Source organism: Tamandua tetradactyla, chromosome 20, assembly GCF_023851605.1.
Source record: "Tamandua tetradactyla isolate mTamTet1 chromosome 20, mTamTet1.pri, whole genome shotgun sequence".
NCBI lineage: Eukaryota > Metazoa > Chordata > Mammalia > Pilosa > Myrmecophagidae > Tamandua > Tamandua tetradactyla.
The window spans coordinates 16,359,975-16,387,038 of record NC_135346.1 but is presented as its reverse complement, the minus strand read 5'-3'; the positions used below and the strand labels follow the sequence as shown (position 1 = coordinate 16,387,038).

The following is a 27,064-nucleotide window of genomic DNA, read 5'->3' as shown; positions in this document are numbered from 1 at the left end:
ATTATATTCCCTGAATTACTCCTTAAATGTTTGAAAATATTTATATTTCCTTTGTATTTGAACAATATTGTTAAGCCGTTTCTTTTCCTGATATTTTTAAACATTTTTCTGCTAGCATTTGATACAGTACAGGAAATTGTGAAACCACTCCAATTTTTATTAGTGATGTAATCATTTATCTGGAAACACCCAAAGGATTCTTTCTTCATCCTTCAAGATTTAATTTCTCAGGATATATCTCAGTTTTGTTCCATCTGCATCACTTTCTCTTGAGATGAGCTCCAGAATTAAATCTTTTTTTTTTAATCATATTGTCAGGACCTTTCTTAAATATATCTTTGAAAATTTTTTTGTTCCATTTGATTGGTCTCTTCTCGGGGACATGAATAATATGAGTGTTTCATATAAGTTTTATTGCTTTGAATGTGGCCTTTATTTCTTTAATTGCTCAATTTCCTTCTTTCTGTGTTGTTTTCATCCTTGCAACTTAGACTCTGCAAGATGGGTTCAATGCAGAGATACACTTTTTTTTATTATATTCTTTGAATTTTTTAGAGAAATCTTTAGTAATTATTTTCATCTGCTCAGCAGCAAAAAAAAAATGTATGAAGCCTTCATCTGGAGTTTTGTCTTGTTCCTATCCACTGTTTTTCTTGTAGCATTTCTGAGTAGATATTCATTTTTCCTTATCTTTCAATATGGAGAGTTTTGCTTTAAGATTTGACAAAATTTATAGACCAACTCTCAAGAAAAGAAAAATAATAAAACAGCAAGATAGCAGATATTTATAAAAGAACATTTGTTCCATGTCATTATACTAAGTATTTTATATACAATATACCAAACGTTCTCAATCAGTAGAGTTTTTTAATTGTTGTTGGATAATTGGGAGAAGGATTAGTATACGCGCCTCATATTAAAACTGTCTGCTGTAGCATTTACATGAATGATCTTGATTTCCCTGCCTTTCTCAGGAGGCAACAGTCTTCTCAATGCCATGATTTTTTCTTTATCTTTCTGGGTAGTTATAAGGATACGAATTTCCATTTGCAAAAACCAGGACAATAATTGTACCTACCTTATTGTGAGCATTTAGTTGAGACAACGTTCTAGAACATTGCCTCACACATCCTAAGAATTCAATAAATGCTATGTATCATGACAAATGTGACCTTCAGTCATCACAGAGAGAGCTCGTTTCTCCTTTGTTGTTTTCAGTTGGTATCTTTCCCCTTTATTCTGAAAGCATTTTAAAACCAGAAGTGAACAAAATGCATTTTACAACCAGTTTCTCCAGGGAATAAGGAGCAAAACCAGGTGGCACTGTGAAATCCACAGGGTGCTAGCTGTAGTGGGTGCCCGGAGGGTTGGCCTGCATGTGGGAAGCCTCTAGAAGGAGGCAATGCAAGCCCCAGGTGGGGCGCCTGAGAATGACACCACCTCTGCCAAGGCCTGCAGGACCCTAAGAAGAGAGCAGAACCTCCCAGACCCACTAGATCTGCAAAGGCAAGTCTTGGTCAAACTCTAAAGAACTAGTGAGGTCACTTGCTTGGAAATGGAAATTATTTCTTCTCTAGGAAGGTAAAACTTAACCACACACTTAAAAACATTTTTTTTTAAATTAGAGAAGTTGTAGGATTACAGAAAAATCATGTAGAAAATACAGCATTCCCATATACCATCCCCACATTATTAATACTTTGCATTAGTGTGGTACCTTAACTGATGAAAGAACAGTATAACTGTACTATTAACCATAGTCCATAATTTATGTTAGGGTATATATTTTCCCTATATACCATCCTATTATCAACATCTTGCATTAGTGTGGTACATTTGTTGTAATTCATGAAAGAACACTTTCATAATTGTACTTAACTCTAGTCCAACATTTACAGTGGAGTTCACTGTGTTGTACAGTCCTGAGTTTTATCTTTTTTTATTCAGGTAGCACAAAAGCGACCTAAAGTTTCTCCTTTCAACTGAACTCACCTATATGATTCATTGCTGTTAATTGCACTCACAATGCTGTGCTACCCTCACCATCATCCATTTCCAGAACTTTCCAATCAACCCAAATAGAAATTCTGTACAATTTAAGCATTAATCCCCAAGCCCCAAACCAGCCCTTGGCAACCTATATTCTAGGTTCTAACTATGAGTTTGCTTCTGATTCCTTCCTATCGGTGCTGCCACACTCTCGTATATACCTTACTTAGCCATGTACCTTTCACCGTATCTGTCCTTTTCTCGAGCAGTGGTGGTTTCCTGTTGGTTCACAAAAGATGCGTCCCGCACAGCATGTTTTGTGACTGAAGACTTTGAGGCTGAGAGGGGTAAAGAGACTTGCACAAAATACTTGACAGGGAGGAGGCAGAGCCAAGATTTATTGGAGGCCTCACTCTTACGATACTCCCTGCCTCCAGAGCTCTTCTGTGTCTTAATAGTTGTTCCTCGAGGCTTCTGTTTTCCTTTCCTAGGGCAGTGAGCCATGGGGACCAAAGCAGCCATTCTAATCTTCTGTCTTCACGGCAGCGAGATGTGGGGTACATTACGTATCTGTTACCTTCTGGGTAGTTGGTCTGGTCTGTGGATTCAGAACACTAGCCCACTAATAAACCCTGATCCCATTTCTCAAGCTCACAGAAATCTTAGCTGATTATCTACCTCCTGATATAAAGGAAAACTACGTTAGCAAACCACTTATTAGACACCTGCTGTTTACTTGTATTGGCAGTAGAAAATAAAAATTCCTGTATGATGCAAGTAGCCCCTAAATCCTATTTTAAGTACCCCATGGTAAGAGGTTGTTTTTTTTTTTTTTAATTAGTGACACTGAAGGCCTAAATTTGTTTTGCCGCATAGTGACAGCATATGGAGTAATTCCACTCCCAGGTGTGTCATTGTCTACATTTCACGTCAAGAGTGGAGTCGATCATTGGAGATTATATCCCACACCATCTGGAAACTGACTTTCATAAATTATTTTTTAGGTCTCCCTTGTCAGAACGAAATGAACAGGATTCAGAAGCTGAGCAAGGGGAGAAGCCTATTGGGTAAGTACTATTTCTTGCCACTCGTTTAAACAACTAATTAAACCATCCATGTTGAGCGTGGCAATGGTTATTCAATTAGGGACCAGTGTTTCGTGAAAGAAATGCCTCTTTCTAGCCCAGGCAGGGCTCAAGCAGGCAGCTGGTGATATTCCAGTCAGCTGGACACCAAGAGAAGAACTGCTGCATGCCCCATGAAAGAAGAGAGCCAAAGGTCAGCCCAGGACCAGGGGTAGGTCAGCCGGACTGGAATGCGGCACCACTTCCACTGCTAACTGTTCCCTGACCTCGGGCTCCAGTGAACTGAAGCTTTGCCTTCTTTCAAATAGGGCCATTTGAAAAGAGCTCTTAAATGTCCCTTTCAGCTCTAAAAATTATAAAGTCTATAAATTATAGCATTTCCTATGATGCCCAGATCAATTTATCCATCCCAGGAAGAATATGAGATTTATCAGCTAGGGATCAACAAATGCATACTCTTAAGCATACCTATTTCTCTGTCTTCATGTAATCCCTAGGGGAGATGCACATTTCTCCTCTTTGTCCAAATGTTAAAGCAGAAGAAGTGGGTTGTGAGAATGTGCTTTTTCTATGACATGTGAATCTGAGGCCAAGGTGCAGGTAACACGTGCTGGCTCATCAAAGCTTTTCCTTTTAACTAGAAGCCTCCTTTCTCCATACAAAGGTGATGTCCTGGCATTCAGACAAGAATGTCACTGAGATGTTGGTAAAACCTCATTTGTTTCCAGAAGAAAGGAGTCCTTGTGGCTTTGCTTGCTTTTTAAAAAGGGAGCTGACATCTGCACCACGATAAAACAGAATTATTCTTGTTAAGCATTCAGAGGCAGGTGTAGTCCCTAAGCAGCCTGCCATTTCAGAAGTTTATTTACTTCAGAGAAAGGGATGAGTTTTCTTGCAGACGTGTGGGACAATTCTAGCCATTTCACCTCCTGATTTTTAGGTCACCTGAAGGGGCACACCCCACTTCTGTCTTTTCAAATTATTTTTTTCCCCACTTGCTCCCCTCACAACTTTCTGCTCCTCGTAACACCCCATTTAAGTCAGAAAGAAAGAAAAATTTTTACCTCTCTGGGCCTCAGTTCTTCTCTCAAATAAGAAGACAACTTTCAGATCTAAAGGTATAGTGGCTGGATCCCTCTTCCAAAGATTTTTCTAGTGCTGGGTCTTGTGCTTAACTTTCCACAAGTGATGTTATTTTAGGTTTGGGAAATGTGCCAGAGGTCCACAGGTAGTTATATAATGATATTTTAAAAATTTATTTTCGTTGGACACACATATCTTATTTTTTCTATCATCCATTAGTAATTAAACCCCTGTAAGGTATATGGCCTGAGATAAAATGTCTCATTTTCCATTTTTCTCCCAGATCACATGGATGAAATGCCTACCTTTGCACCACACGATGAATCCCAACTTGTGTTAAAGTTTATCACATCTCTCCACATACGGAGATTACTCAGGCATGAGTAATCTAATATAATTGTATATTCAGGGGCATTCAGATTTACAAAAAAAAAACAAATAAAACAAGCAACAGCAAATTAGAATCAGTTGTAATTACTGCCTACTAATAAAAAATGGTAATACTATTACCTTACGAATATAATAGTACCTGCTTCTTACCAACCTGAGGGCTCAGCTCAGTATTCTCTTTTTTTTTCCTACTGAGGGCTGCTGTTTTCCATTTGCAGCTCAAAAAGGAGGATCAGCATTTCCTGAACTCTCTACTTGTTCTCTTCCTTTCACAAATATCTCTGTCTCTTAGCCCCTTGGGCTGCTGAAAGAGCTCCTTTTCCTCCATGCAGACCAGCAGTGATGTGCTATTGCTTATGCTCCTGAGTTAGGGTACGGGTGACAGCCTGCCCTGTGGCAGCATGAAAGACTAACGCACAACACTCGTCACAGGCTCACCAACCTAGAATTTCCCTTTTGCCTTGACAGCTAGACTGCTTAGGCACCTGTAATGCTCAATGTGGGACCTAGAGGGCAGCACCCAGAATGGGAAGAAGAGCTGTTTCTTAGGGGAAGAGGGATAACTTTGTATCCATGTAAACGGGAATGCCTAGGGCCATGTGCACATGTGCAGGACAAGTTACATGCTGATAAAAGGAGGGTGGGACCCTATACTTTCACTTCAGGCTGTTGTTTAAACTCATCATTAGGTACTCATATAGAACAATCTGTAAAGAGTAGGAAAGCACTTTTAGTTGAATGCTAGGAGCTAGCAAAAAAAAGAAAAAATCATCCATAGATGTCTATGTGACTAAATTCTAGAAATAAAACATTAAAATATAAAAACATCCAATCTGCAACAAAAAATTATAAGGCATGCAAAGGAGGCTTATGGCCCATAGAAAGGAGAGGCTAAAAGTATCAATAAAGAGGACCAAACCCTGGATTTATGAGCTAAAAGCTTAAAATATGCTCAGATAATTAAAAGAAATCAGGAAAATGATAGACACACATGAACAGAATATCAATAAAGAGATACAAACCATAAAAAGGAACTGACCAGAGCACAATTCCCTGAAGCGGTTCAATAGCAGATTCAAGTTGGCAGAAGAATCAGTGAGCTTGAAAAGAGAACAACTGAGATGATTCAGATTGAGGATTAGAAAGACAATTTAAAGAAAAGTGAACGAAGCATGAGAGACCATGGAACACTATCAAACATACCGATATCCAAGAAGGAGAAGAAAGAATGGGGCAGAAAGAATATTTAAAGAAATAATGACAAAAAACCTGTCCCATTTAATGAAAGCTATGAATATACACAACCAGGAATTTCAATGACTCCAAACAGCATAGACCCACACAGAAACACATTATAACATCACCCAGTTAAATTCCAAAGACAGAGTGAGAACTGCAGAAGAGAAGCAGTGTGTCATGTACAGGGGAGCCTCAGAAGAGCAGATGTTGATGTCTGTTTGAACATGTCCCAAAGTAATGAAAAAGAATCCTTAGCAAAATTTTCTTTCCTAAGTAAGAGAGATTAAATTACACATAAATAAAAGCTGAGGCAGTATATATGTAGACCTGCCCTACACGCTATGCCAAGGGGAGTTGTTCAGGTTGAAAGGAAAGGACATTAGACAACTGAAGCTCCATGAAGAAATAAAGATCTCTAGAGTAAAGGTAATAACCTGAGTAAATACAAATGGCTGTACAACTGTATTCCAATTTTTACTTCTTACAAGATATAAAATATAAATGCATAAAAGTAATGACAAATCAATAGTTTATGTTATGGAAAATTGTATATCAACAAATTAGACAACCCAAATGACAAGGACAAATTCCTAGAAAAGGACAAATTCCCTACACTGGCCACAGAAAAAAATAGAAGATCTCAACTGACCAGTAACAAGTAAAAAGATTGAATCCATCAAAAACCTCCCTATGAGGAAAAGTCTAGGATCAGATAGTTTCACTGTTGCATTTTACCAAATATTCAAAGAAGGATTAGTACCAATCCTTCTCAAACTCTTCCATGAAACTGAAGAGTAGGGAAGACTTCCTAATTTATCCTGTGAGGTCAGCATCCCCTTAATACCAAAATCAGATAAAGATACCATAAGAAAATTACACACCAATGTCCCTATGAATTTCGATGCAGAAATCCTTTACAACATACTAGCAAATGGAATCCAACAGCACATTAAAAGAAGTATATATACATCATGATCAAGTGATATTTACTTCAGGAATATAAGGGTAGTTACACACACACACACACACACACACACAATTGTATCAATTGATGTAGAAAAGGCATTCGGCAAATTTCAGCATCATTTCTTTAATTATCGTGAAATATATATATATATACAAAGAAAAGAAAGAAAAAGCAATAAATTTCAAAGTACAAAAACAGGTTGTTATAGAATAGATTTCAGAGTGTGTCATGGGCTACCATTGATTTCAGATTTTTCCTTCTAGCTGCTCCAAAACATAGGAGGCCAAAAGAAGTATCAATATAGTGATTCAGCAGTCATATTCATATGTTAAATCCTATCTTCTCTGTTATACCTCCACCTCCTCCTTTGATCCTTCTCCCAATCTACAGGGATCATTAGGCAATGCCCATTCTGATTTTTTCATGTTGAAAAGGGATATCCCAAAGGATAGGGGATATAATTTAGTTGATAATCTTGGAGAGACTGGTCCATCTGGGTTTCAGAATTTATCTGGCATAGGAACCCTTTGGAAATTATAAGTCCAGAAAAGTAAACTTGGTGCATAAAACTTTTATAAAGTCTCAGGTAGAGCCCTACATGCTCTTAAGAGTTAACAGGACTGATATTGGTGGAAATTTGGCAATCCATGGCCATAAGCAATATTCACCTAGAGCTTGCATAAGAGTAGCCTCCAGAGTAGCCTCATGACTCTATTTGACTTCTCTGAGCCATTGATGCCTTATTTTATGACACTTCTTCCCCCCTTTTGGTCAGGAATTAGTTGTTGATCCCACAGTGCCAGGGCCAGACTCATCCTCTGGAAAGATGATTTTCCTTGCAGAGTTGGGCTTAGAGACAGAGAGGCCACATCTGAGCAACAAAAGAGTTTTCTGGAAGAATCTCTTAGGCATAGTTAGAGTTAAGCTTAGCTTCTCTGCTACAGAAATAAGTTTCATAAGAGCAAGCCTCAAGATCTAGGGCTTGGCCTGTTAATGTGAGAGTCCCTAATGTTGGAGTGAGTTTCAGGGCTTTCCCAGGTAGGAAAGTTTTATAGTTACCTATTTTTTCTCTACTCCCTCAAGGGACTTTGCCAATAATTTTTAATTATCTGCCAGACATACCCTGGGGTGTACCAGGTATTAGATTAGGTTATACAGATTTGCAAACCCTGGTTCCCATTCTGGGCTCCATGTGTCGGGTGGTTTAAATGAGCTATCCAGATAGGTCGATTTAGATTATGTTAAGAAAATTTAGGTTTTGGACAAAATAAATCTCTCTTCCTTTGGACTGATACAATAGGTGAAGCTCTAAAATGCAGACAATATCATCCTTTGCCCTGTATTCTGATTTACTTTGGTCCCAACCAGATCAGCTTTGTTTTTATCTCTAATTGAACCCTAATCTCTTTTTCAGTTTCTTTAACAGTTGTTTGTAGCAATGCTGACTTTCAGAGCTGCAGAACTCCAACTCTAAGTCTTAGGTGTTACACAGGTACCCAAATTTTCAGGGAAATAACAGGTTATACACATATAGCACAGCATCTCAGAATCTAGAAATAACACAACTCCAGACTAAATATGATTGCCATAAGAGCCTACAATCTAGGCCCCAATTTTCTTATATTCTCTACAAGAGACAATACAATATTTGTTCTCTTGTTTCTGGCTTATTAGCACAACATACTGTCCCCAAGGTTCATTCACTTTGTTGCATGCCTCACCACTTTGCTCTTTTCTGTAGCTGCTCAATATTCCATCATATGTATATGTATATATACACTACAGTTCTCCTTTCTGCTTCTCAGTTAATGTACCCTTTGGCTACCTCCATTCATTGGGCATCATGGCTGATGTCCAAAATAAACAATGCATATCTCCCAAGAATCCTCACTTAATTTTACAATCAACAACCCTCTCAATTTTAGGTAACTGAAACCTTCCCTTAACTCTTGTCCCCTTCCCACAATTATTTTCCCCTGGTATTGATGTGGTACTGTTGTTGTTAACTATAGGCCATAGTATGCAATGGTAGTTTTCTCACTGTACCCCTCTATTATTGACTCCTTATACAAAACTGAGACCTTTGAAGTAGTTCATACAAGAACTTTATATTTGCAGTATTAATTGGTGGGATCCATGGCTCTATAAAACCTCTTTCAATCATGTTCATCTTCAATAAGGTAATGTTGCTTATAACCCCACTAATGAATTACCATCATGTCTATACAATCTCTTACATTTAAGTTCAACCTCATAAGGTAATCATTCACCCATCTCTAGCTTCTGTGTATCTCTAGGTCCCCTATGGTCTACATCATAAGCCTCTGAGTTTTCCTTTACCAGGGCCATAATGGCGAAATCATACAGCATCTATCCTTTTGTGCCTGGGCTTAATTCACTCAGCATCATATCCTCAAGGTTCATCCATCTTTTCACGTGCTTCAGGACATCATTTCATCTTACTGCTGTATAATATTCCATTGTATCTATGTATCACACTTTGTTTATCCACTCATCTGTCGATGGGCACTTGGATCGTTTCCATCTTTTGGCAACTGTAAATAATGCAGCTATAAATATCAGTGTGCAAATGTCTGTTTGAGTCACTGCTTTCAGCTCTGAAAAAATTCTTTCTATATTCTGGATATTAAGCCATTGTCAGATATATGGTTTTCAAATATTTTTTCCCATTCTGCTGGTTGTCTTTTTACTTTCCTGATAATGACTTTTAATGTAATTTTTTTTTTAATTTGAAGAAGTCCAACTTACCTATTTTTGTTGTTGTTGCTCATACTTTTGGTATTGTTTTTAAGAATCAAATGCCTAATGTGAGGTCCTGAAGATACTTCACTTTTTTAAGAATTTTAGAGGTTTAGATCTTATAATTAAGTCATTGATCCATTTTGAGTTAACTTTTGTATATGGTATAAGGCAGCAGTCCGCATTCATTCTTTTCCATGTGGATATCTATTTGTACTAGTATGATTTGTTGAAGAGATTATTCTTTTCCCCATTAAATGGATTTGACACCCTTGTCAAAACATCAATTGGCCATAGATGCAGTTATTTCTGAACTCTTAATTCTACTCCATTGGTTCAAATAGGTCTGTCCTTCTGCCAGTATCTTATTATTTGATAACTATAGCTTTGCAATAAATTTTATAATCAGGAAGTGTGAGACACCCAACTTGTCTTCTTTTTCAAACTAGGTTTGGCTGCTTGCAGTCCCTTACCTTTCCACATGAAACTGACAATTGACTCTTGGAATTCTGATTGGGATTGCATTATATCTGTAAATCGCTTTGGCTACCACTGACATATTAATGATACTAACTAGTCTTCCGATCCATGACATGGAATTTCCTTCCATTTATTTAGGTCTTCTTTGATTCTTTCAGCAATGTTTTGTAATTTCCCGTGTACGTGCATACCTCAGAGGCACTGGAGGTTCAGTTCCCAACCACTGCAATAAGGCAAATATCTGGAATAGGATAGGCTAAGTTCACCCCTGCTCTGTGAAACAATGAGAGATGGGATGAACAAATGAGACCATGGAGCAGTTCCAGTGTGTGAGTGACCATAGAGGGTTATCTACACTGTATATGGAGGTCCTGGATGAAAAAGCAAGGAATTTGGGACTGAGAGAATAGGGTGACTGTGCTCAGTTGTGACCCCACTGGGGACAAGCAGTGGCACACAGGAAAGTGCAGGTCCCAAAGGAGTAGGCACTCTTGCACTTCAGTCTTCTCCTGCACTTAGCTTGTGAGATCTTCCCTTGCAGCTCTGTAGGGAACCAAAAAGCCAGCAGAATTACTTCCCCTGTGCCAGTGCAGGGAATATATAGATCTGACAAAAAACAAAGGATAACTGGTTGATTCAACAACTGCCTTTAAAGTAATAACTTTGAATGTTAATGTATTAAACATTAGAGTAAGGTGCCAGTTTGAAACTGTTGGGTACCCTCATTCAGTATTGTCGGGTGGGATCTTTTTTATTGTTTCCATGGAGATGTGACCTACCCAATTATGGGTGGTACCTTTTGATTAAGTGGTTTGATTAGGTGTCCATGGAGATGTGTCTTCACCCATTCAAGATGGGATTGCTTATTGAAGCCCTTTAAGAGGGAACCATTCTGAAAAAAGCTTCAGTGTGGGCAGAGCCCACACAGTCAGAGACCTTTGGAGATGCAGAAGGAAAACACCCCCGGGGAATTGTATGAAATAAGAAGCCAGGAAAGAAAGCTAGAAGACATCGCCATGTGTCTTCCCAGCTGACAGAGGAAGCCTGAACGACATCGGCCTTTCTTGAACCAAGGTATCTTTCTCTGGATGCCTTAGTTTGGAAATTTTTATAACCTTGGAACTGTAAACTTGCCACTTAATAAGTTCCCATTTTAAAAGCCATTCCATCTCTGGTATATTGCATTCTGGCAGCTTTAACAAACTAAAATAGTCACCAGTTACAAGGTAAAGATTGGCAGAATGGAATAAAAAATATCCAGCTTTATGCTGCTTACAAAAGACTCCTCTTAGACCCAAGGACACAAATAGATTCAAAGTGAAAGAATGGAAAATATGTTTCATGCAAGCTGTAATCAAAAGAAAGCAGGAGTAGCTAAATGAATACTGGACAAAAGACTTTAAAGATGTCATAACAGACAAGGACAGACACTGCATATTAATGAAAGGGACAATTCACCAAAAAGAAATAAGTTGTAAATGTTTATGTTCCTCATCAAGGAGCTCGAAAGTATATGAGGCAACCATTGGCAAAACTGAGAAAAGCAATAGATGTTTCAACAATAACAGTGGGAGACTTCAATATACCTCTCTCCTCTATAGACAGAACAACCAGACAAAGGATAAACAAATAAATAGAGAACTTAAACAATGTGATAAGAATTAGACCTAACAGACATATATGATTTGTCACACCTCCAAACATTAGGCTATACATCCTTCTCTTGTGCTCATGGAACATTCTCCAGGATAGATCATGTGCTGGGCCATAAAACAAGTCTTTATAAATTTTAAAATATTGAAATTATTCAAAGTACTTTCTCTGACCACAATGGAATGAAGCTGGAAATCAATAGCCACTAAAGAACCAGAGTTTTCACAAATATATGGAAATTAAATAACATACTTTTAATAGGTGGGTCAAAGAAGAAATTGCTAGAGAGGCTGGTAAATAAATATCTGGAGACAAATGGAAAAAGAATACAACATATCAAAACCAATGGGAAGCAGCAAAGGCAGTGCTAAGAGGGAAATTTACTGCCCTAAAAAATGCCTATACTGAAAAAGAAGAAGGAGCCAAAGTCAAGGACTTAACTACTCACTTGGGGGAACTATAGAAAGAACAGCACACTAACCCCAAAGTAAACAGAAGAAGAGAAATAAAGATTAAAGCAGAAATAAATGAATTGGAGAACAACCACCACCACAAAAAACAGCAGAATCAATGAAACTAAAAGTTGGTTCTTTGTGAATATAAAGTTGATGAATTCTTAGCTAGGCTGACAAAAAAAAGAGAGAGGAGGCAAATAAAATGACAAATGAGAAATGGTCATTACCATGGACCCTGAAGAAAAAAAAATCATAAGAGGATACTGTGAATAATTATATACCAAGATACTAGACAACTTAGATGAAATGGATAAATTCCTAGAAACACAGGAACAACCTATACTGACTCAGGAAGAAAGAAAAGATCTCAACAAACCAATTACAAGTAAAGACATTCAATCAGTTATCAAGAGATCTTCTTACAAAGAAAAGCCCAGGGCCAGATGGCTTCACAGGGGAATTTTATTAAACATTCCAAAAAGACTTACCAACAATCCTGCTCAAACTCTTCAAAAAATTTGAGGAAAAAGGGACATTACCCACCTGATTTTATAAAGCTAGCATCACTCTAACACCAAAACTGGTTAAAGATGCTTCAAGAAAGGAAAATTGTAGCCCATACTCCCTAAGGAATGTAGATGCAAAAATTCTCGACAAAATAGTAGCAAATCAAATCTAATAAAACATTAAAAGAATTATACATCACAGCCAAGTGGGGTTTATACCAGGAATACAAAGGTGTTTCAACACAAGAAAATCAAGAAATGTAATGCTGCACATTCATAAATCAAAAGGGAAAAATTACATGATCATCTCAATTGATGCTGAGAAAGCATTTGACAAAATTCGGCATCCTTTTCTGATAAAAACACTTCAAAACAGTAGGAATTGAAGGAAGCTTCCTCAACATGATAAAGGGCATATATGAAAAAGCCATAACCAGCATCATACTTAATGGTGAGCGACTGAAAGCATTCCCCCGAAGATCAGCAATGAGACAAGAATGCCCATTGTCACCACTATTATTAAACATTGCTCTGAAAGTTTTATCTGAAGTGATGAGACAGAAGAGAGAAATAATAGGCATCCAAATAGAAAACAAAATAGTAAAACTTTCATGATCTTATAGCTGGAAAATCCTGAAATCTACAACAAAGCTATTTGAGCTTATAAATTCAGTACAGTGGTAGGAAACAAAACTAATGTACAAAAATCAGTAATGTTTCTATACACAAGTAATGACCTGAAAAAACAATTAAGGAAAAAAAATGGTTTCAAAATAGCAACTAAAAGAATCACGTATCTAGGAATAAACTTAACAGGGATGTAAAGGACCTGTACATAGAAAACTACAAAACATTGATAAAAGGAAGTCAAAGAAGATCTAAATAGGTGGAAAAACATTCCCTGCTCATGGATAAGAAGGTTAAATGTATTTAAGATGTAAATTCTACTCAAAATGATCTATGGAGTCAATGCAATACCAATCAAAATTCCAACAACATACTTTGAAGACTTGGAAAAGCTAGCTATCAAATTTATTTGGAAGGGAAAGAGACCTCAAATAGCTAAAGATATCATCAAAAAGGAGAGGTAGGAGGACTAACACTTCCTGATTTTAAAGCTTACCATAAAGCCGCAGTGGTCAAAACAGCATGGTACTGATACAAAGATAAAAGTATTGAATAAAGAAATCAAATTGAGAGTGTGGAGATAGCCCATGAAATCTTTGCCCAACTGTTCTTTGAAAAAGGCCCCCAAATCCACTGAGCTGGGTCAGAATAGTCATTTCAATAAATGGGTATGGAAGAACTGGATATAAATAACCAAAAGAATGAAAGAGGATGCTTACCTTACAACTTTTACAAAAACTAAAGTGAATCACAGCCATAAATAAAAAAGCCAGTACCATAAAACTCTTAGAAGTAAATATAGGGAATCATCTTCAAGACTTAGTAAGAGGAGGTAGCTTCTTAAATTTTTTACCCAAAGCACAAGCAGAAAAACGAACAATAGATAAATGGGAACTCCTCAAGATCAAATGCTCCTATGCCTCAAAGGACTTTGTCAAAAAGGTGAAGAGACAGCCAACCCAATGTGAGAAAATATTTGGAAACCACATAACAGATAAAGGTTTGATAACCTGAATACATAAAGAAACTATACAACTCAACAACAAAAGACCAAACCCAATTCTAAAATGTGCAAAAGATATGAATAGACATTTTCTAAAGAACAAATATAAATGGCTAAAAAGCACACAAAAGAGATGCTCATCTTCATTAGCTATAATGGAAATGCAAATCAAGACTACAGTAAGACATCACCTTACACCTGTAAGAATAGCTGCTATTAAACAAATAGGAAACTACAAATATTGGAGAGGATGTGGAGAAACTGGAACACTTATCTACTGTTGGTGGGAATATATAATGGGACAGCTGCTGTGGAAGATAGTTTGGCAGTTCCTAATAAAAAAACTAAATAGAGTTGTCCCGTAACTCACCAATAACACTACTTGGTATATACCCAAAGAGCTGAATGCAGTGACACACACAGACATTTCCACACCTATGTTCATTCCATACCTATGTTCACTATTCACAACTGCCAAAAGATAGAAACAATCTTCCATGGATTGAGTGGATAAACAAAATGTGGTATATACATACAATGGAATATTTATTATATAGCAGGAAGGTGAAATGACATCCTGAAGCATATGACAAGATGGATGAACCTTGAGGATATAATGCTGAGTGAAATAAGCCGACACAAAATGAAAGATACCGTATGATTTTGCTCTTATGACCCTGGTAAAGTAAAATCAGAGGCTTATAATGTAGAATATAGGGGACTTAGACACACACAGAAGCTAGAGATGGGTGAATGGTTATCTAATGAAATGGTTGAAATTAAAGGGAATGGATAGCTGTAGTTCATTAATGGGGATGGGAGTAATATTGCCATATTGAAGGTGGCATGATTGAAAGGAGTTTTATAGAGCCATGAATCCCACCGATTAATACTACAAATATAAGAAGTAAGTTCTTGCAGACCTAGTTCAAAGGTCTGATTTTAGTATAAAAAGTCAACAATAGAGGGGTACAGGAGGAAAACTACTACTGCCTGTGTGCCAGTTTGAAAGAATTATTGTTCTAGTTTGTTAGCTGCTGGAATACAATATACCAGAAACTCAACAGCTTTTAAAAAAGGGAATTTAATAAATTACAAGTTAACAGTTTTCAGGCCATGGAAATGTCCCAATTAATGCAAGTCTATAATGTCCAATCTAAGGCATCCAGGGAAAGATACCTTGATTCAAGAAGGCCAATGTCATCATGTCATCTGCTAGCTTTCTCTCCTGGCTTCCTGTTTCATGAAGCTACCTGGGAGGCATTTTCCTTCTTCATCTCCAAAGGTCACTGGCTGGTAGACTCTCTGCTTCTCATAGCTATGTTGTTCTGCTCTCTCAGAATCTCCTCCTTCTCCAAAATGTTTCCTCTTTTATAGGATTCCAGTAAACTAATTAAGACCCACCCGAATGAGTGGAGACATCTCCGCCTAATCCATCTTAACAACCACTCTTGATTAAGTCACATCTCCAGGGAGATGATCTAATTAAAGTTTCAAGCATACAGTACTGAATGGGGATTAGAAGAAACGGCTGCTTTTACAAAATGGGATTAGGAATAAAGCATGGCTTTTCTAGGGTACATACATCCTTTCAAAAGGGCACAATTATGGACTCCAGAAAAGCCATGTTTTAATCCTGATACAATCTCATGGGAGCCATTTCTTTTAGTCTTGATTCACCACTGTAGGTTGGAATGTGATTAGATTAGCTAATCTAATGATGTGACCTAATTGTGGGTGTGATCTTTGATTAGATGTAGATGCAACTCCACCCATTCCAGGTGGGTCTTGATTAGATTACTGGAATCCTTTAAAAGTGGAGACATTTTAGAAAGAGTCAGAAAAGACTGAAACCTCAGAGCTGAAACTTCAGAGCAGAGCTGACACAAATGCTGACACTTGGAAAACGGAGACACAGATGGTTGGAGATGCTTGGAGCCCAGCAGATGTTGCCATGAGATGTTAAGCAAGCCAGCCCCAGAGAAGCAAAGTGAGGAACCCTATAGGAATGGAGGCAGACAGCCTCAAAGCCCAGGAGCAGGGAAGCAGCAGATGCCAGCACGTGACTTCCCAACTGACAGGTGTTCTGTACCCATCAACCTTCCTTGAATTAAAGTATCTTTGTCTGGATGACTTCACTGGACATTTTTGTGGGCTTAGAACTGTAAACTTGTAACTTACTAAATTCCCCTTTTTGAAAACCATTCCAGTTCTGGTATATCGTATCCTGGCAGCTGACAAACACAAACAGCATACTGTGCACTATAGTTAGCAGGAAGACATCAACAGTACCACATCAGTACCAGGAGAAAATAATTGGTGGGGGTGGGGAGAAGAGTTCAGGGGAGGTTTAGAGTTGCTATTTGGTAAGGGTGTATTTACCTGTTATTTTTCTCTTTGGGGCAATGACTATTGTCTAAAATTGAGAGTGTTGTTGATTGTACAATTAAGTGAGGATTCTTGGGAGACATGTATTATTTATTTGGGACATTATCCATGATGCCCAATGGATGGAGGTAGCCAAAGGATACATTGCCTGAGAAGCAGAAAAGAGAACTGTAATATATACATACAATGGAATATTGTGAGGCTACAGAGAAGTCATGAAGCATGCAACAAAGTAAATGAACCTTGGAGTCATTATGTGGTGCAAAATAAGCCAGAAACAAGAGAATAGTGTATTGTATAGCAGTCACATTTAGTCCAAAGTTGTGTTATTTCTAGATTCTGAGATCCTGTGATGAATGGGTATAACCTAATATTTCCCTGGAAATCTGAGTACCTGTGTGACACCTAAGACTCACAGTTGGAGTTCTGTAGCTGGGAGAGTCAGCATTGCTATGAGCAACTGTTAAAGAAACTGAAAAAGAGATCAGGGTTCAATTAGAGATAAGAAGAAAGCCGATCTGGTTGGGACAAAAATAAATCAGAATACAGGGCACTATGAGACCAAAAAAAGAGAGGTTTATTTTGTCCAAAACCTAAATTTTCTGTAGCACACAATTTAATTCAACCTGCTTAAATGGTGCATTTAAACAACCCAAACACATGGAGCACAGAATGGGAACAAGGGCTGGTAATTCTATATACCTTAATGTAATACCTGCCTACATCCCAGAGTATATTGGTTAGATAATTTTAAAGTATTGGCAAAGTCCCTTGAGGAACTGGAGAAAAAATATGACATGTTTAAACTTTTCCACCTGAGGATCATTAGAGACTCCCAAGTTAAGCCCTTGATCTTGAGGCTTGCTCTTATGAAACTTATTTCTATAGCAGAGAAGCTAAGCCTCACTATAATTATGCCTAAGAGTTAATTCCAGAAAACCTCTTTTGTTACTCAGACATGGCCTCTCAATCTCTCTAAGCCCAACTCTGCAAGTAAAATCATTACCCTTGCCCTTACATAGGATATAATATCCAGGGGTGAAAATCTCCCTGGCAACGTGGGACATGATTTCCAGGGATAAGCCTGGCCCGGGCATCGTGGGATCAACAATGCCTTCCTGACCAAAAGGGGGGAAAATGTAACAAAATTTTGTATTAGTGGCTAAGAGGGTTCAAATAGAGTCTAGAGGTGATTTTGTAGGCTGCTCCTATGTAAGCTTCAGTTAGATACTGCTAATTGCCACAGTTTGCCAATGTTCAACTGACATCATTCTTGTTAGGACTCTATCTGAGATCCTTCGAATGTTTCATGTGCTAAGTTTAATTTCCAAAAACCTATAACCTCCTGATTGTTCCTTAGGCAAATAAATCCTGAAACTCAGAGGGGCACAACCTGTCCAAGAACATCAACTAGTTCCATCCCCCATCCTGTATTACTGACACCACTTTCCAACATGAAAAAGTTAGAATGGGCATAGCCCAAATATCACTAAAGATTGGGAGAAGGATCATAGGAGAAGCCATAACAAAGAAGATAGGATTTAACAAGTGAGTATGACTGTTGAATCATTCATTATATTGATTTCTTTTAGTCTCCAGTGTCTTGGAGCAGCTAAAAAGAAAATGCTGAAATTGTGGAACTGTAACCCATACCAAACTTTGAAATCTGTTCCATAACTATCTGTTAAAATGTACTTTGAAATTTTTTTCACTTTTGTATATGTATTATATTTCACAATAAAAAAAAGTTTTAAAAAATTCCTTCAACTCAACAACAATACAAACAACCCAATTTAAAATTGCCCCAAGGACTTGAATAGACATTTCTCCAAAGATACAGAAATTACTAATAAGCACATGAAAAGATGCTCAGTATCATTAACTCAGTATCATTAAGGAAAAGCACATGAGACCTCAACTCACACCCACTAGAATGTGTATTGTTAAAAATATTAAACGAAAAGCAGTGCTGGCAAAGATGCTCAAAAATAGGAAACAGTCCATTTTTGGTGGGAATGTAAATTGGTGTAGCGGCTACGGAAAACAGTTTGGCAGTTTCTCAAAATATATAGCCCAGCAATTCCACTTCCAGGTATATATCTAAAAGTACTGAAAGCAGAGATCCAGATATTTGTACACCAGTGTTCACAGCAGCATTATTCACAATAACCAAGAGATGGAAGCAACCAAATGTCCGTCTGCTGAATGGATAAACAAAACATGGTATACGTATACAATGGAATATTACTCATCTAAAAAGGAATTAACTCCTGAAATAAGCCACGACATGGATGGACTTTGAAGACATCACATGGATTAAATAAATCAGACACAAAGGGACAGATAGTGTATGATTCCACTTATACGAAATAACTAGAATGTGAAAATTCACAGAGATAGAAAGTACAATACAAGTTATCAGGAGCAAGGCGAAAAAGAATGGCAGTTCATACACAACGGGGACAGGGGTTTTACTCAGGACATGGGAAAAGTTCTGGCATTAGATGCTGGTGATGGTAAGACTGCACTGCGAATGTGATGGATCCCACCGCATGGTGTGCTTGGGTGTTGTTTCCACAATTAGAAAAAAAGGACATGAGACAATGACAATAAAATGCAATTATGATCCTGGAATATATCTAATAATGAAGGAGTAAATGCCCAAAAGGACATTATAGGGACAACTGAAAAATCATGGGATATAAATTTATGTTTTATACTCACCATTAAATTTCTTGAACTTGATAACTGTGCTTAGTGAAGTTATATCAGTGAATATACTTATTCTTAGGAACTGTGCATGGAAGTATTGAGTGTTCAAGGATTGTGCTGTATGCAACCTACTCTCAAATGTTTAAAAATTGATTAGAGAGACAATGATATAACAAATGTGGCAGAATATTAAAAGCTGGTAATCCTGGATAGGGATTATATTGGGGTTCTTTGTATTAGTTTTGTATTGCTTTTGCAACTATCCTATAAGTTTGAAATTATTTCAAACTGAGAAAAAAAGGTTTTAAAGAGTGGACCCTACAGTCAGCTCGGCTTGGGTCAAAAAATCTAGGTTCAAAATAGTAGAACTCTCTTCCCTCACGCCACCCTTCTTTCTAGGGCCCATTCCAAGAAATAAAAGGTAATTAATCTTTTTAAAAAAGAGAAGAAAGAGGGCTACTTTCCCAAAATGAGAGAATATGAATCCACAGTGTTAGCGTACTCTCTCCATGAGGTTAATGTAGAAGGTTTGATGGCTAGGTCACACTCGGGAGAAACCCCACACGGGAGATGAGCACACAATATGCATCAATACACGCCCATACCCACAATGTGTGTGTGTGTGAGAGAGAGAAATTTAAAGATAACCACAAAGTTAGAAACTATGTAAAGTGTTTAAACCTATAGAAGGAAACCATGAAGTAAAGAAAACTTGATCATTTCAACAGGAAGCAGAAAATGGGGAAATGATAAATAGGAAACACAGATATAGTGACATATATATGCAAATGAGCCAAAGTTACTTATTATGAGACAGAGCATACATTGGCATTTTAAAGATTTCTACCTAAAATAATTCCACAGAAAATTGAAATGAAAAGATGGTAAATATTCTTTTTATAAAAAAAATTAACATCTGGCAAAAGCAAATACTTTGCTTTGAATTCTAAAAACAAAGAGGGCTCTATCTCACTGAAATGTTCTTTTACCATTTTATGTCAATTGGTAATCTCATAGCTTTAAAATAAAACATAACAGAATTGCAAAGAGGAATTGTCAAATGAAATAATGCAAATAAAGCACTAAGCTACTATCACCTCCTTATTAGGGCAAGATGTCGAGCCATTTTATACCGTTGGGTAAAGAATTAGTCCGTGACCCATTTGAAGTTAAAAACAAAGCAGAACAGGTTCTTCCCCCCAGGGGGTTGAGAAGCTATTTAGGAATCAGATTGAAGGATTTGAATCCTGAACTGGATACATCCTGACAGGGCCTTAAGCAGATTATTTCAGCTTTCCGTGCCCCAGTTTCCTGTTTGTTATAAGGTAACAGTGATCCCTACCTCATAATCGTAAGGATAAGAGAGGGTGTGAATAGGTATACGTTAGTATATACAAGTATATATGGATGGCTTAGACTGGCCCCTGGAATATAAGTAGGCATTCAGTAAAATGTTGGCTGTTATCCCTCTTTGAAAACTGAGCTCCTTAGAATTCAATGCATTTAGGTCCAAAACTTTGTAATCTTGGCTAAGGAAAAATTGACCAACTTCATTCATTCTCTCCTGCTAGTTCTGCAAGTATCCTGTCTGATGCGTGAGCTCTTTTCCTTGCTGTACAGGGCACTGACTGAGTTCGTTTGTGCTCCTATAAGCAAAGTTGGTCTTTTGTTCCCACAGGGGCATTTATACCTCGGTGTAATAAGGAGGGCTATTATAAAGCCACGCAATGTCACGGCAGCACGGGGCAGTGCTGGTGTGTGGATAAATATGGGAATGAGCTGGCCGGCTCCAGGAAACAGGGTGCAGTGAGCTGTGGTGAGTAAGACCTTCTCCCATCAGTTCCACGCTGACCTCCAGTGGGCTGTGGGTACTCACCGCACAGGGATCCGGGCAGAGGAATTTTTTTTTTAAAGGAAAGACAGAGAGAAGGAAGGAAGGATAGAAGGAAGGAAGGAAGGAAGAAAGGGAAACATCTTTAAACATTTTCTTGTTTTATTGTATTTTGTTTTTCCGTTTTTTGTTACATGGGCTGGGGCCGGGAATCGAACCGAGGTCCTCCGGCATAGCAGGCAAGCGCTTTGCCCGCTGAGCCACCGCGGCCCGCCCAGGGGCAGAGGAATTTTGAGAGGGAGCTCTCAGATGTAATTCAGTATGATTACAATGAAATCACAGGAGATTAACTATGCAGTTCTGGCTTCCCAAGTGGCAGGAACTTATCCCCATGACACTGGGTTGAATGACAATTTTTGATGCGTAATTAGTGCAAAGAGCAACTTTTGCTGCCATTGCTTTTCACTGAGAATTAGAAAACTCCCAAGTAGAAGTAGCCCCAAGAATTCTAGAGCTCATAGCAGAAGAAAGCTTCCGGTCCATGCCCTGGAGACTAATCCCCCATTTCTATTTTAGAAGCCGTAGGGATGTTCTCACACTTGGAAAGTAAGTTACATGGTTTTACCCAACAGTTAGGTCACTTGCAAGGGAAACCACCAGACATGGGTCCTGAAGTGTGAACAGAAACTGACCTCAAATCTTTTCTTGCTGTTAATATGTTTCAGAGGAGGAACAGGAAACTTCAGGGGATTTTGGCAGTGGTGGCTCTGTGGTCCTGCTGGATGACCTTGAAGACGAGCGGGAGCTGGGGCCCAAGGACAAGGAGGGGAAGCTGACGGTGCACACGCGGGCAGTGACGGAGGACGACGAGGACGAGGACGATGACAAAGAGGATGAGGTCGGGTACATCTGGTAGTCCCCACGAGGAGGAGGACATGAGTTTTGCACAAAATTGCAAGTCACTTCCTATTCCTGCATCTGTATCCGAGACTCCGAGGCACCAAGGTCTCTCCTTCGTTGCTCTCTGTGCCTGACCTGAGGTTTGGAAGACAACTCCTTGTTCCCAGAGCATTCTGATAGTGAAGACGGTTGTGTGGGAGGGAGAGCGTTGCATTTTGCTCGGTATTGTAGACAGGGGAATGGCCGACTTCATTCGAGTCTCCTGCCCTCCAGTGAGAAGCATGTAGTTTATGTGGAATTCCGACAGTTGCAGGGAGCCCCTACCCTCTTAAACGTCAAAGACCCTTTCTGATTACCCACTCTGGTGGTTATTACAGCATGGTTCCCGGCCTTACAGTGTCTAAGTGCTTTTCTTGTGTCCTGTAGATGTCGTGGAAAACACACACCTGTACCTTGACCCACCACCCCTGGAGTTTATTACTAAAAATGAGTTTTTCATATCACTGTATTTGGCTTCCTACGAACAACAGCCTTAATTCAGCCGTCCCCTTCGGGAATTCATTTTGTTTAAAAATGGTGTCTGGATGCTTCTTGCTTTACATGCACAAATCTCTATAAGAGATCATGTGTGTGTGTGTGTGTGTATGCCTGGCACCCACATACACACAAGTACATATACTTCTCAGAACAAGTGTTTGGGTATCTATTAAAGCTCATTTGTAAAACAATTATAATTTTGTCAGCCTGTCCAGACCTGGACACAATTTTTGGAATAAGAAGTTTATGTTGAAGTCTTTTTTTTTTACACTAACAGTTGGCACTTGTAGCCTGCAGGCTGAGGAGGATTCTTCTCTATGCATCAGCAGAGTTACTGGAAGCCTTTTGATTCAGACGAGCCTCTGTCTGTCTAAATCACTTTTCTCGCAGAAGCCATGCGACTCCCACAGGGGTAGCTTCACAAGCCATCTCTTTTGTTTCAGCTCAGAGCCCTCCGTGGGCTGTAAGCTGTCCCATTTGCACCTGTCCCTCCCTTCCCTACTCAAGGGCTTTTTCTAAGGCATGGGCACATCCTTCTCTCTGGGAAGGTGTTCCCTTAAAAGAAAACTTAGGGTTCTTAGCTCAATGTCTTGCTTTTGCCCCTTTTCTATCCATAAAACATGAGGGTACAAAAGCTACACAGACCTGTACCATCCATCATTTGCGAAGAATCCCAGATGAAAGCCTGGAAAAAACTTCACAGTAGCACAAGGATGTGACGGTTGGATTTTTAAGATTTAGTCCTCACCCTGCGTCCCCCTTCCAACTACACGCCTAAGATAGTAATGGAGAAAGTCCTTCACTACGACATTCATTTTTTCTAAGTTAACTCATAATTGGGGCCTAGTTTCAAATTTGGTAGGGTCATCATCGTTATCTGCCTTTGGGATTGATTTTTCTCCCTATCAAGCTGACCCAGGTACAAGTACCAAAGAATAGTCTTCAAGGTGGCCCTATTCAGTTTGGTTCCTGCCGGTAAATCCCTGCCGCACCTGGTCACTCCCTGCCTGGGTGCCCTAACCACCTACGAAGCAAGGGTCTCTGGCCTGCATTGTGTTTGCCTCCCCCGTGAGCTGCACCCATTCCACAAGAAGACCACGTTAACTCAGGCAAAAATGATATTCCGCCAAACCATGATCACAGCAGCCACTGACCAAACCTCTTCCTCAAAATTGACCATTTGTTTATACTTCACCAACAGCTAACCTCAAACTGGGATTTTCCAGTCCTTGTGCTTGATTGCACTAAATGGAATATTCCCTAGAATCAGTCTCAGATGGGAGAGGAGCACACCTGATGTAGCTAACTCCTTCGGCTTGATGGGCATGAGTACAGTCAGGTCCTAGGTGTACTTTTCCTGTAGGGAGACCACAGGCAAGCTCTGAGGTGGGATCTCAACCCATAACCCCTCTGTTTCAATTTGTTTTTTTCACTTGAGCAAAACTTTGAAATCACAATTTAAAAAGCAGTGCTTGAATGCAGCAAAATTATAATAGAGTATATAAAATCAAGACATATTAAAAAAAAAATCTCAGCGTAGACCAAAAGAAAACCATTGTTACTGCCTCCTCTGAGGTTGGAAAAGACACAAGAGAACAAATTAAAATCGACAAATTGATTTCACTTAGAGAAACTTGTAGGAACAGAGTGAACCACTGATTTTAATTTGCCTAATTATCTTATGACAAGTGTCAAATTAAGATGACTCTTAAAGATCCTAAGCATTAACTTAATGACAGAGAAGAGTGCTCATTAGATAACTCTCAGTAAGGTAAAGAGATGCCATTTTCAGAGATATTCCAAGAAGTTTTATTTCATTAAAATATTAAATAAAAAACCCTCCTGAGACTGGTACCCAAAATCAATGGAACAACATTAACACTGGTTTTTTAAAGGTCTCTAGTACTTTTCACAAGTACTAAAGATTGAATCTTGAGTAATCTTGTCCTTGGAAGAATTTTTTTTTTCCTTTTGTAGCAGGAGTTCTTTAGTTTTAGTGACTGGGCACACATGAAATCTTGTTTAAAAAAAATAGTATTGTGATAATCCAGTCCCTTGTCTGAGGCAGGTATTGAGTTGAATCCTTCCTAACTCATTTGTGGAAGCTCCTTAGTGAATGGTTTTATTCTTGTTCCATGAAGGGTTCTTTTATCTAATATTGTTTCCTTGGCATCCAATTTAAATCCCCAAATTTTCTTCCATCATAGTTGCTTGTCTAGCCTAATAATGACTTTTGTTTTCCACAAATATTACAGGCATGGGAATACCTTACATTGAGTTTGAGGTTTTGTATAAGTTTCTCTTCTTTGTGCCCGTTTTCCCACCCCCAGCACAGATGGCAATGTGTCTGTCCAGGTCTGCCCCCTCCTTCCCCAGGATGCCATCCATAGTCCTTGTTTTTTACTGTGACCACACTGTACAGTTAACAACCAAGAGTCCTTTTACAGTGGGTGGTTTTGGTCTTTTTATACCTTTTTCTCAAAGTCACTGATGTTTGTCCCTGTTAAATGTGTAGCATTGTAATGACAGCCCACCATATCCTGAGTGTCAGTTTGTTGTCCCTACTGTAGATGAAATAGTGAAGTAGAAAAACCTTGTAAATTCTGAATGCTTTTCCACGTAGACTTACCTGGAATGTGAACATGACTCTTTGGTTAATAGTAAATACTTAACTGTAGTCCTGAGTAGGTGCATTTCTGTCTGTCTCAATAAATTTTAATTTGTCTGCAATATCTCAGTGTCTGTGTTTTCGTTTGAAACTAGCCTGGTCATGTCCATGCACCATCACTGGAGAACAGTATGGCAGACAAAGGGAACCCCCAACAGACACCCCACAATCAGGGCTTCTGAACGGGGCAGGGAGGTGAAACTGCAGGTGGTATGGCCTGGCCTGTCTCTGGCACCTACATGCCTTGTGGCCACTCAGTCTGCAACCGTACCACCTGACTCCTCTTTTTGCTTCTTTTCCCTCTTTCTGGCTCCAATTTTGTTACTTGTTTCTTACCCAGATTTCCCTCCTGCCCGCTCCAGCCAGTTATTCGCCTAGGGAAAAAAAAAAATCTCTCTCTCTGCTTCAGAGGAACTCTGAGCTTTCCTTAGCTCATGAATTACCACACAAGCTGCTTGTCAAACCTCAGAAAGCACCCAATTTGGAGCAGGAATTATTTCCTTTCCACCTTTATCCAAGCTGGGACCAGTGTATCTATGACTTAATTAAACCCTGAGTGAGTAATTTCACCATAAGCTGAGATGGAACTGCCTTATGAATAATTCCATTCCTTTACCCCATGGACTAGATTTTACAGACAATTTAGAGATTGACGGTTCAAGGAAAGGTGCCTCATAAATTCACAAATTAACTAATGTCAGGAGAACAATGGCCAACATGAAGGTTCTGAGGTAGGTGAAGGATACATTAAAGAGTTCCTGGACACACTCCAAATTCCTCTCAAATCAAAAGTTTTACAGGCCAAGCAAACCCCACAGTTATCCTGTAGTCACACCATCATGGATACTACTTTAGTCCAGTAAAGCCCAGGACTAAAGGAAGACTTGGGTATGAGGAGGCCTGGCCTCAAGTTCTCCAGCAGTGATGTTATGTCACTGAGTAAAAGGGTTGCAGTACTTTCTCAAAATTCTTAGTTTTACAAGTTGCTTTGCCAAGCTGATTTGAGGAAAAAGGAAAATTTCAAAATTTACTTCATTTAACAAGCTTTATAGATTAATAGGTAGATTTATAGATTTCTAAGTTAATAGGTTCAAAAGGTATATGGTAGATGGATGAATCCACTGTGGGCCAGGTGCTGTGTACAGTTCTAGGACTACAATGGTGACCCAAATCTGGTGTCTGCCTTCCTTAGAGATGAGCTCCTTAAAGACAGACCTACACATAACTGTTGCAGTATAGGTTGCTGAATGTCATAGTTGATGCTAGTGGACACTCCAGCCTTGTTAAGGCTTGCCTTTCTTGGTCCCTTTTATCTGAATTCCCTGGTTTTCTTCCTATATCTCTCTTTTAGGTCTCCTGTATAGCCCTTTAGTTCAACCAGTTCTGCAAAGATTGGTGTTTCCCAGAACTGTGTCCCTGAACCACTTTTAACTTTACATGCTTTCTCTGGACAATCTTGTCCATGCTCATGGTTTCAACTACCTCTTCCACCTTGAAAAGCCCCGGAATTTTTTTGTTTTTGAACATGACACCATACAAACATAAACATTCTTACCATATGATCATTCCATTCTTGGTATATAATCAGTAACTCACAATACCATCATATAGTTGTTTATTCATCACCATGATCATTTCTTAGAACATTTGCATCAATTCAGAAAGAGAAAGAAAAAAAAAAACAATACATACCATACCCCTTACCCCTCCCTCTCACTGACTGCTAGTATTTCCATCTGCCCGATATATTTTAGCCTTTGTTTCCCCTATTTTTTTCATACCCCTTACCAC

At 38.7% G+C, this 27,064-nt stretch overlaps 1 protein-coding gene and 1 long non-coding RNA gene across 10 annotated transcripts in view; one reads left to right on the top strand and one right to left on the bottom strand.

The window, feature by feature from the left end:
- Window positions 1-25,330, top strand: part of SPOCK1 (SPARC (osteonectin), cwcv and kazal like domains proteoglycan 1) — a 551,382-nt gene extending 526,052 nt beyond the window's left edge. For 7 of the 9 annotated variants that reach the window (XM_077138526.1, XM_077138532.1, XM_077138533.1 and 4 more), the window contains 3 exons: window positions 2,994-3,056; window positions 21,016-21,153; window positions 21,894-25,330. In XM_077138526.1, coding sequence (XP_076994641.1) covers window positions 2,994-3,056; window positions 21,016-21,153; window positions 21,894-22,084 — 392 coding nt within the window. In that variant the 3' untranslated portion in view covers window positions 22,085-25,330. Of the gene's footprint in view, window positions 1-2,993; window positions 3,057-4,440; window positions 4,607-21,015; window positions 21,154-21,893 lie in introns of those variants that run through there. The other 2 variants (XM_077138531.1, XM_077138534.1) reach the window with 2 other exon arrangements.
- Window positions 1-27,064, bottom strand: part of LOC143664999 (uncharacterized) — a 131,703-nt gene that overhangs the window by 20,696 nt on the left and 83,943 nt on the right. The window lies entirely within an intron of this gene.